This window comes from Ambystoma mexicanum, chromosome 8, assembly GCF_040938575.1.
Source record: "Ambystoma mexicanum isolate Mex_15411 chromosome 8, UKY_AmexF1_1, whole genome shotgun sequence".
In the NCBI taxonomy this organism is placed as follows: domain Eukaryota; kingdom Metazoa; phylum Chordata; class Amphibia; order Caudata; family Ambystomatidae; genus Ambystoma; species Ambystoma mexicanum.
Window position 1 is genome coordinate 153,049,357 of NC_090929.1, and position 12,172 is coordinate 153,061,528.

General features: G+C 46.0%; 1 protein-coding gene across 4 annotated transcripts in view; it reads right to left on the reverse strand.

Moving 5' to 3' along the window:
* CNTRL (centriolin) overlaps positions 1-12,172 on the reverse strand; it is a 1,220,196-nt gene that overhangs the window by 933,994 nt on the left and 274,030 nt on the right. For all 4 annotated transcript variants that reach the window (XM_069609523.1, XM_069609522.1, XM_069609524.1 and 1 more), the window contains one exon: positions 3,061-3,214. In XM_069609523.1, the coding sequence (XP_069465624.1) occupies positions 3,061-3,214 (154 nt within the window). The remainder of the gene's footprint in view (positions 1-3,060; positions 3,215-12,172) is intronic.

The window sequence follows — 12,172 nt, forward strand, 5'->3', positions numbered from 1 at the left end:
TGCAGTCAGCCGCTGTAGAAGCACACTCCCAAAGTGTATGGCTGAACCTAGCAAGGGTGCAAGTAGCATTAACAGATTTTAACGCCATGCTACATGCTGAAAAGACTTTCTTTGCCATAGCATCATATTTTTATCGTCCCTGTCCTGTGGGACGGTAGGATAAGCCGTCTTGACATCGGTAGAGGATGCTGCCTGTACCACCAGACTTTCTGGGGATGGGTGTTTAGACAAAAACTCTGTGTCTGTAGAAGATACCCTGTACTTTGTAGGCAGTTTTTTATTTACTGCTGGTACTACATCTGGGGTTTCCCAGTTTGTCATGATCTTCCTCTGAAGAGCTTTATGAAAAGGCACCACAGGATCCTCCTGTGGGCCTTTGTCAAGAATATCCGTGAGGTCATCTTGTTGGAAAGATTGTGAAGGTGCAGACCACCCCATGAACTCTGTGATACTGGCCATTAAGGCTCTATAGGGGGTTTCAGCATGCTCCCCCGGGTCTGGCCTAGCAAACTCCACCTCAGGGGAAGTGTCTAACCCACTTGCCTCATGTAAGGAATCATGAAGATCCTTTAACCTGCATTCTTCAGAGGAAAATTCCTCTCTAATTGGGGTTACAGGTCCCTGCAACTCAAATGTGTCTTCCTGTTCAGACAATTCACCCTCTTCCAAAATTGAGGACATAGTTCTCAATTGTTCTGAACTCATAAAGGGAGTAAATCCCATTTCCAAGGCAGAGGGAGCCGAACTTGTCATTATCGGCCTCGAAAACGTCGATGTCGTCGACGCCAACGTCGAAGGCTTCGAGCGTGGCGTCGAAAACAAAGGCGGAGGCCTCGAAGACCTCGACAGAATTGGAATTCTACTCGACAATCTCGAAGCCATCGACGTCGAGGACCTGGGGATAGTCACTGGGTGTGTCGTAACCGTGACTTTCCTTGGCGTCGACGCCGGTGTCGAAGCTGGCGTCGAGTCGACAGACCCGTGTGTCGAAGGTCCCTTCGACAACGGTGTCGAAGACATCGACCTCGGCGTCGACGGAACCCTCGTCGACGGCGTCGACGGAACCTTCGAGGAAGGTTTGGAGGTCATAGTCCTACTCGAGGGTTCGAGACACGCTCGAGAGGTTTCCTTCGCCGGGTACTGCGACTCGCGACGTTTTTGACCTTCGGGTCTTTCGACCAGAGCATTGCTCTCGGCAGTCTTCGAGGAGGTCGAGGCCGCTTTCTCGAAGACGCTCATCATATTTTTGCGGAATTCCTCCCATTCAGCCCGGGAACTATGTTTCGTGGGGCAAGGGATTCTTTTTGGCGAAACAGAGGAAGAGGAAGACGGAGAAGGGGATCTTCGACGTCTCCTCTTCGAGTGCTTCGATCTCGAGGAGTGATGAGACCCACTCCAAGACCTGGAGCGTGAATGGTGACGAGGAGACGAGTGTCTCGACTTCGTCGACGAAGAAGAAGCTTTAAAAGTCTTACCTTTCTCCAGCTTCCCCCTACGCTTCTTCAGGGCCTTAGCTGTCATGGACATACAGTCCTCGCATTCCGAACAATGGTGTTCACTTCCCAAACACCACAGACAAACTCTGTGAGGGTCAGTCAGCGACATCTTTTTCCCACAATTTCGGCATTTTTTGAAGCCGGATCGAGGAGTTGTCGGTTCCGACGAGGAAGCCATCGAGTACAGATCGAATGACTCGAGGTAAATAGGATTAATCTGACAAGAACTGAGCAACGGTATTCCGAGGCACTGAGTAAGCGCGGAAAAACGGAACTGAGCAACGGACGCTGCGCGCTGCATTTATAGGCAGGATGACGTCGACGTCGATACGGCGGCTGTCGAGGGACATCGACTGTGAGGACGTCGACGCGCAGCGCCCTCTAGAGAGAAAAATTTTTCCGAGGCCAGCAGAGCTGGAAGGAGATATCTAAGATGAGGAATACGTCGGAGGACACAATCCCTTCGAAAGTGAGCACTTCTGAACACCACCCAATACAAAGCAGTGAGTGGGAAGGCACTGATGTAACAAGATGAAGACACTAGATCCCACTTTCACATCGTTGACATTTGGGGTGGCACACATTACAAAATAAATGTGGCACTCAATACAAGTTATTCGGTACACATCCATTCCCGTGTGGATGCAAACCCATGACTTGTAACAGGTCTGGAAAACTGAATGGTGCCAGGCACTGGTACAAGATTTACAACTTCTCCATCTGTTTGCCTTCAGCCGGTCACTGGTTGCTAGGTTATCATTGCGGTTCACCTCACAGAACTCAGCGCAGTATCCCTCTAGGATTGCACTGTAGTGCTACTCACTAAATTGGCCATCCAGGGAACCTGAGCGTGCTCAAACCCATCCCTAGAGATCACACTCTGCATACGTGTCTGTTTGTGGATTAGCGTGCACCAGCTTTGGGAAGAAATGTGCATTAACTAATGAGATGTGTCAATAAACACTGCTATGTAATGAAGAGCTCATGTTACCAATCCACCAGAAATTAAAATCAAAATATGCTCTTAATACGATATAAAAAATGATTGTTTTACTTCGAAGCGTCTCTAAAATCAAAGATACAATTACCCCGTAGATAAATGTGACTCCTAATAAAATTCCCCACAGCCGCCTAATGCTGTAAGAGGCCCACGTAATCCAATTTCGGAAGGTGTGAAAGAACAGAAGAGGGCTATGTCCATTCTCATTCAATGGGGCCAGACGTATTTCCCCCCAAAAAACTCTGCAGAACATTGCAGGAAATGGCACAAACAAGTCAGAAGAATAACATTAGTGTGGAATGGGGAAAAACGCAGCTGAATCTCTCTCGACGACCCCCCCACCCCCACAGCATTCAGAGCTAGGTCTGCGCATGCGCAGGAGAGCAGCCATTAGGGCAGCTCTGGTCAGGCAGGATTGCACTCGCGGAATAATCCGTTTCTCACATGGTCAGTTCGTATTTCAGGTTTGCCAATTGCAGGTCAGTGAGGAAAACGGTATCCTCGTCTAACAATAGTTTAAAAGTCAGCAGAGATTGTGCAACAGACGTAACGCCGCAGCTTTACCCTCAGTTAATTGCTGCTCCAGGTCCTTGATTTCCTCGGTTTCTCGCGCGATCCTAGACAGCATCTCGTCCAGGCGGCCTTCCAGCTCCTTGTACTGCCTGTTCATCACGTCCAGCTGCTGCTCTTTGCTGGCCTTTTGGGCTTTCACGTGAGACTGAGGGGAAGAAGACTGCATTAGAAGAGATCTGCAAATAATGATCTTGCAACCGTCACGCCCAACAATAAAACGATACAGTCTCTTTATTTACTCCATGTGTTTACACAAGCTTAGCAGGGTTCCAGGCCTTGCACGGGGCTACAGAACAGAGACCACAATAGTTTACATAATTTAAATGAGAGGACAGAAACTAACTCTTCCTTGCTTCATAAGGTTTGATTGTTATTTTATGGTAGAAAGCGTGATAACCACAAACAGGTTTTTAAACATGTTAAGAGATTGCTAATTTCGTAGATGAAAACAGGCAACTACTCCACAGCAGCAGACAGGGCCCCTCGCTCAAGAGAATGTAAACATTGTAGTAGGTCTTTACTTTAGTAAACTGTTATACTTGTTTAGCATCTTTTTTACTTTGCAGATTAAACATGGCTACTCTTCATAACGTAGGCAACATGCTGCATGAAAAGTGGCTGCATGGAGCAGAAGGGTGCATAGGGCAAACAAGCGATTCGAGTAGCATATGGGAGCACATTTTTAGAACATACATACATAATCATTTTACAGCACTTTGGAACCCGTTACATTAGCAATAACTAGGGAGTGCACAGTGCGCCAAGTAAAAGGGGCACAGACTGACCCAGAAAACGATCACTGGGCTGTCTGACAGGCAGCTTGGGCATTACCCCGTTACCTGACAGGCTAGGTCCAGCCAATTGTGAACACGCAAGCGGACCCGCTCTCTGCCACAGTTAATTTCCCAGCCGCCAATCCTGCCAAAATCGCCATCACAGCGTCCTCCTATGCACCCCTTTAACGGTGGCCCGCACCTCCACCCGCTTGCTTGCCATCACTGTCATCCACTCCTCCGGCCCATGTTACAGTGTCCACAAGGAAGGGTCCCGGTCACTGTGACCAACCAGCATGTTGAGGAAGCAGTTTCTACGTATCTTAAACCTTGCATCATGTCAACTCTCGAAGTTAGGCATGCCCGAAAGACCAGCATCCTGTTTTATAAAAGTCCTCAAGGGTTGGAACAGACAGTTCCACGCATTACATACAGATTGTTACAAATATGGGGGCGTCACACCACACACTTGGGCCCAATTCAACGACGAGATTTGCATCAGACAACATGGCTTACTCATTTACGATGAATCCATTGTTTCAATGTGGACTCGTCTGCATTTCTCCATTGCACAGTAGGATTATAAGTAGGCGCATGTGTCAGAGGAGAAACTGCTGCCTCAGGGTCGCCCCATGCCTTCACATTATGTAAGGGTTTGGGGATGTATAGCATGCTCCACCGACATTTGAATGGTCTTCTGGCACTCTGGCAGGGAGAATAGCTCAGGGGCAACGTGTCTGTCTTGGAAGGAAGAATGCAGATCAACACACATTTGAATCCCAGTCCCGCGCTTACAGAGACTGGTCTCCGGTATTAAGCATGTTGGAAAAGATTAATTGAAAGAGAGGGGTGCAGGGATGGAGTGAGGTTAGTGGGGTGAGCGGAGAACGTGTTGATGTGCACAAACCACAAGTATCCCAATCTCTGCTTGCAGGTCAGTTTCTAAGCGTTCTGTGTTGAAAGCATAGAGGCATTTGCGTCCAAAGGGAAACCAAGTGTGCCTGTGGTGCAAAGATGCCTGGACCAGGGGTGTGGTGTGTTCATTGTTTGTGGAGATGTAGTGTTCCATCCCATGTTTCGAGGTTGAAAACTAGTACCACAATGTGGAAAACATGATGGCCAATTAATATCACCAGTTACCAAGAACTCAGAAACTGGATCCCTGTTGATAGCGATGCTATATAAAATAGCAGAAACAATATTACTTCTTAGACTTAGTTGATTAGCTACTTAGTTCATGAGCAACTTACTGAAAATATTAGAAATGATTTGCCACTGAATTGGGCACAGATTCACAAATATGCTACTGTCATTTAACAGAGAAACGTGCCTATCTATGGGTTATCGGGACTTGCATTTTTAGACCAGTGATGGCTTGCCTGTTAACAGGTCATGGCGGTTGAGAAGCAGAACTAGTCTCATCCGTTTCTTTAATTTTAACACTGCAGATCCAGCTTGGTCTCCAGATCTGCACTTGCTTTTGCCAACACTGGCCGATTCCATGGATCTGCCCAAGCTTTTCCATCCCTCAAACATTGTTGGCTACTTTCCATAACATAAATGGAGGATTTGTGTGTTTTGTTTTTGAACAGGGAGCGAGATGGGGAACGGAGAATGCACGTTCGCAATTTTAAATTGACGGGTGGCAAAACCCAAAAGGGGAAAGTCAAGAAGGATTTCAAATTGGGATCCAAGTATATTGCTTCTGAAAGTGCTCAACACTAAGCTCTTTGATGTTCCTTTTCGTGATCATATCACAACAACGTCCTTTGTGTGTGGGAGTCTTGAACAGTGGACAGTCAGTGTTGCTACACAATATAATATCAGAAGTAAATGAATGAATCATCTGGATGGAATAAGTCTTTGTGGCTCATTTTACCAGAGTCTAGAATCAAGATTTCGAATTTCTACCCTATATTATATTTGTGACTTCAACGTTCTGGTCACAGTTTTAAATGCCAATTCCTGTCCTCGACCCCAGAAGGATGAAAGGTGGATTTATTAAGGCGTTGGGATACATTGTTTTCCCCCTTAACTGGAAATGCACTTTCGTGCTGAGGAAAGACTGTGCACTCTTACTTTGCTAGTGTACTGTGTTAAAGGTCAGCCAGAAATGCGCCTAAAGGTACCCAATCCTTGCTTTGTGAACTATTTATAGTGTCTTGGGTGACTGTGCTTTATGACAGTGGAACAGATTTCAAAGGAATATAGGTTAAGCAAGGAGAAAACAATGGCGCCTGTCACTAGACCAAGAGGAGAGCATGGCCAGGGTATGAAAGAGCAGAATTAGAGATAGCTCAGTGGGCTGAGTGAGCCCAGGGCAACGCAACGGTTCAAATGGGGAAGAGGGGTGAGGGGGAAGAGGCAAACATTGATGAATGGAAATACTTCAGCTAAGTGTTGAACCCAAACAATTCCACCACATTGTTTTTTGTTTACTAAACTCAACCATTGAAGAGGGAATCGGCAATCTGCAAATAAGTCTTCACCATGCCTCAAAAAGGAACAGTCTGCCCCAATCCCTAGGCCATGTAAGCTCAGCAGTGTAAAACAAGAAAACAGGCCCGTTTCTGCCTGCCTGGGTCTCATCTCCAGGTACAGCGTGAATTATTAGGCAGAGCAAGCTCTGTACTCGCATCCAATCATACACCTTCCCACTTAGAGAGAATCACTGAAAACAACAACAAAAGGAAAGGAATGGCTAAAAATATCCGAGAGACATGCCATACCATCTTTTTTTTTTTGCTCATCAGAAAGGTTCTAGCAGGGGCCACCCATATGCAAATCGGTCAAGTTGCGCGCCTTCACTTCCTTGTTACAAAATGCATAGCCAAAATTGCTAGGACATAACCACATCCTGGCAGGGCCAACCACGGCCCCTCGTACTTTTATGACTGATGAAAGAAATACCACAGAGTTTTTTTGCAAGCTATTGCGCCCAAAGACAATTTCAGTACAGGAACAGACAGACTGATATAGGGAAGTTTCATGCTTACCCCTGAAAAGGAAAGTCCGCTTGCTAAAAGCCATAATTTATAAGGTGAGTTTAGCCATACTTTAAGTTCTGCGTTCTGTTGGACAAGTGAGTGCAGCATAACATGATTGGCTGAGAGTGATCAGAAGAAGAGGTGCAATATCTGGGCCAGATTTCTAACTGGCCTGTGGGTACAAGCTTTAAAAAATACTTTGAAAAGGATGCAATGAGCAGTCAATGCTGTAAAATGAGTTGGATGGGAACCGACATGTCTAAACGGTGGGGGACAGAACACGGATCAGACTGCCTGTTTAACTCCCTACAGGATTTGGATTTAAACCTTTGCAGGTTGTTGATGCTAGCATTGCTATAGTAAAGTTTGAAACATACGCAGACAAACTTCATCCTAGGTCAAACTCAGTTAGGCAGCTTTGGAGAGTTAGCATTTAATACATCTGAAGGATGCATGGTTTTAGGAGTCTTAGAACATGTGCCTTGGAGGATTGTGAGGGGAAAATATGGAAAACTACCGAAAACTGTTAAGGAACCCCTAAACTGACTTTGACAGGTCCTGAAGAAGTTTATTAACACAATGGGAATCAACAAAAATTACGTTGCATCAAAGTACTGCTGCGTTATTGTTCTCTTTCCAGAGATCCAATACACACGATAACAGATATAACATGTTTTACACCTAACAGCTATGTTCGTCTAGCAATTACATTTTAACTGTTTCTCATCCAAATAATAGTCAGTCATAACACAGCAAACAAGTGGCATTTTCTAAACAAAAATAACGGGCACTGTACGCAGAAACCAAAATGGATTAATAGATCAAGATCATAGTTTGTTTTCTTAATGTAACGACAGAGGTCCTACAGCTTTCATACAAGAAACAACTATTTTGGGAACAAAATAAGGCTGTTGTGCCTTAGAACAAAAAAGGGAAATTAGCAGCAACGCTTGTTCCTCCAGCTTTGATATTCTCTATTGAAGTGCATGTGGTTAGAATTCTCAGAATACTATTTTTAGAGTGAATGTGTAGGTGCCACACAGTTGGTTTCCAGTTTTTCCAAGTCCACAAAAACAGTCGCTATGGGACCACCTGGTTTCATTTAATTGGCAGAACAGGGAGACATGGGCCCTCATTACGAGTCTGACGGTAACCCGCCGGTGCTCCATGGGAATGGGAACCCCGAAGCACCGGTTAGGAACAGTGCCCGTGCTTCAATGAAAACTCTGCGGGTAGTGGGCCAGAACTACTGGCAGGTCAGGCCTGCCACTAGTTCACAGCCCCCAATGGTAGACTCAGTGAGCTGGTCCGGAAAAGGAGCCGGTAACGCTGTTACCGGCACCTGTATTTCTGGACTGGCTCACTCGTAATGAAGTCCATGGTCTTATATTCGAAGGTGGGAGACGTGTTAACTTTACAGGCTTACTTTATAAGACACTTGCAACAAAGCATAGTTAAAGATCATTCTGCTTCTCCATCGTGTTATTCTCTCAAACATCACTTGCAGTAGGACATAGTACAAAGCAACCAATCAAATACGGGATGAAAGATGGTGGACAAAGCAATAACTCTTGAGCGCAAATTAGCTTGCTTCAGCACTGGGCACTATTGAATAGCAGCCATGCCAATCTTCTTTAATTCCAAAGAGTACAGGAAAATAGGAGACAGAATATGTACAGATCTTTGATTGACCTTCCTCAGGACAAGGACCAAACATTCCATGGAGCAACGAAATAGAGGCTGATGTCACACCAGATTTTTCAAAGTTACCATTTTAGTTTTGACCAACCCATTCCCTTACCTTCCATTAGCAACACATTCACCTTTATACATAGTATATTCTTGACTATGGCTCCCTTGGTTCAAGCTTGGCAGTTCCAATATTTTTTTTTGTTGCCATGTTTAAAACTGTTTAATATTCAACTTGAAACTGTTAAAATGAAGTCTTGCCGAAATGCTCAGATAGAGGTGTGAGCGCATAGCAAAGTCCATTCTCTTGCTTGGAAAAACCCATGGATGTGTGAACCAAAGAACTGGATAGTTGGCAGTTCCAATATTGACATTCTGGAGTATAGAGATGCCTGGGCACATAAGCAAACAAACTTCCAGGATTGTGAGTACGCTCTCGATCCCCCCCCAAACAGGCAACATTACATGTTGTACTAACTTCCAAATCTGCCTTGGAAACACAACCCAATATCACAGCACTTAAGGAGGCATCCTACTCCTCTCCTTTGCAGTACTACAGTCCAACCAACAAGACAATCACAAAATGTTCTCCCTGAGCTGCATCACTATCTCTCATTGTTTGATTGTAGCATCTTTGTCCCACTTTGAATCCTCTTATCTTCCCCTCGCTCATGTTCTTTCTTCCAGCAGACTGAGGTCTGGATACAACAGTGGGGCAGAGGACAACATTCCCCGGACAAGCCTACGCACTCCGAAACTGCTACACTGGTGAATTGGTGTTGTATAAAAGCCTACTAATGTAACATAACATTATGCTCTGAAACCTCTACTCCAACTTTCCCATGATCTATCCTCTGCTTTTCGACACAGTCAATCATGCCACCCTCAATAACCGACTGATACTCTGGCCATCACGAACTGGGCGATGGCTTGGCCGACCTCTTTCCTCTCAAATCGGTCCTCCCAGGTTCAAATGGGCACTTTTCTCTCTGCTACCTCACTCTCTACCGGCGGCGGTCCTCAGGGTTCTATCCTATCACTGCAGCTTTTTTAAATGTACCTTGCTCCTCTTGCACATCTGATCTCCACCTTCTATTCTCACTTCGTGTTATGCAGATGACACTCTGCTCTCCTTTTTTTCCGTCCTCTACCTCCTCTCCTACCTTGCTCGTTCCCAATTGACTGCTATTCAGGCATGGTGCGCAGCTAATGATCTCTGTCTTTACGCCAGCAAGAACGATATTCTTCTAATTGTCACCTCCCCTTTTCTTCCCCCAACTCTCTGGCCTCCCCTCCTTGGGCCTGCTCCCCTCACCCTCTTGTGAGGCACAAAACCTGGGTGTCATTTTAGACTCCTTGCTCTTCTCTCCTCATTTTGCTGACCTTGCCAAGAAGGCTCACTTTCAGCGTCACATCCTCAGAAGCATTCCCCCTTTCCTCACCTTCCCCCAGAAACTGTCTCTAGAGCTCTGGTTCTCTCCAGGCTTGGCTACTGTAACATCCTCTTCCTTAATCTGCCACTTTACTCCCTTCACTCTCTTCAACTAACCCAGAATAGGAGTGCAAGATGTATCCTTGGCCGTAAGCCCAGGGACCGCATCTCTCCAGCCCTAAAAGCTCTCCACTGACTGCCAGCGACTGCAAGGATCAAATTCAAGACCCTCTGTATCACCCACAAGGCTTTTTGGGGCGTGGGGCTGCGCTACGTTCAACTCTCTCTCACTAAATACCACCCTGCTAGAGTCCTTTGGTCCTCCAACTCTAACCCTCTGCAAATCAGACATTGCTCCAAGCAGAGAGTGGGGGGTAGATCTAGTTCTGCAGCAGGAAACTCCCTCTAGAATGGCCTCCCTGCCCCTCTCCGACTTGAGACGGATCTCCTTAAGTTCCGAAAGCTTCTCAAGACCTTCCTCTTTTCCTGCTCTCTCCCCCCTTCCTTGCTAATTCCCCCTGCTGATTCGACTGGCTATCTGGTCCCTCTGAGTCATACAGGGGCCAGGCCCCTCCCCTTGACCAGTCTGCGTCAGCACCCTGCACTTGCCTTCGGGCCTCCTTCCCTAATCAGAATACAGAGTCTGGTCCACCCCACACCTTGCACTACCTTACCCTCTCCCCACACCTCTTAGCACTTGCACTCCTGGCCTCACTTAGCACTTGCCGTCAGGCCACCCCTAGCACTTAACCAGGCCCTGCACCCGTTCCCTCCTGGACTCACCTACCCCTCCCCTTAGCTCCCCTTGCGCCGCCCCTCCAACACCCCCCTTGCACTTCCTGTTGCTGCACTTGCACAATCCGAATGTCACAAGGCCTAGTAGGACAATTTATTATTTTTATCCTCCTCTGTTCCCTTCCCCGCTGCCCCCTTAGTCTTATGGTGCCTGGAAACACTTTCTGCTGTATAGGCCCCATACAAATGTTCAATAAAATTACTGCTGAGCCTAAGTGAAAAAGAAAAAAATGAAATGAACAAAACATCCCAAAAAGAATATGACTGGGTAAAACGTGATGGTGCAGGTAGGGCAGATGTAACGTCATACACTGCCTCCCAGACCTCTCAAGCAAGGGCGGAAATATAAAATAAGAACGCTCTTTTAGTAAAGGATTTTAGGCATTTTGTTGTTTAAATAGCTATTGTGTTGTATTGTAGATTATGGACACAAGTAGAATAGAGTTAGTTTTGCCACGCTTCAGGGAACTATTTCTGCCACACTTCAGCGAGCCTTAGGTTGCTGAATACACAGATGATATAGAAAACAGGTAAGGGTGGTATGTTTAGCTGAACAGGGTATATATTGGAGGATACGTCTTGTTCATAACATTGAGCAAGGGTATCACCATTTTGAGACAAGGCCCCCGATCAAAGCTGCACAATTTGTTTTATTAAACGTTTTCCTTTTCACGTCCATTTGGAAAACACCAGACAGCCAAGGTAATGAAAGAAGGGAGGATAGGATGGTGTTAGCTGATGCTGTGAGAATCGACTGTTTTCAGGACTCGAAACTAGATATGCAGCAATTATTTTTGTTCCAGACAATAACTAGATGAATACACAAGAGCTTTGATTTCCAGATGCACGAGAATCTATGTAGTAACAGTGCCAAAGATACAAAGCTAAGCTGCATACACAATGCCCCCAATGACAAGTGCCATCGCACCAGTGGTCGAAGGTATTGGAGAGAACAATACATATGAGAAATTATTTTCTGCACAGAGGGCCTTCACTATGATTTTTCTAAAACAGCTATTCATCCCATGATAAGTAGAAAGCTGTCCATCTGCGTTGGTAACATCTATCGAGACGAGAGTTGCAGAATGAGCTATTCAAGGTTGGGGAAACTGTCTCAGATAAATGGGGACAGAGCTTGAGAATTGAGATGAGAGTATTTGTTTTTTCTTGAAGCTAAGTTTCGATATCTCAGTTTACATTAATTGCTAATTGGGTTGTCTCGGAAAGATGCAACATCCAAGGCCACCCTAAGAAGTGCCAACCAATGTCATAAGGACTACCACTGGCAGCATGAAACCTGCCAACATCCTAGTCCTCTAGGATCCCGTACGCAGGTGGCCAGGGAAAGGGTGGGTCACCTCGGTAGGGGGTCCTTTGGGAGTGGGGGAGAAGTACCCGATGGTGAGACATGGTATGCCCCCTTTTCC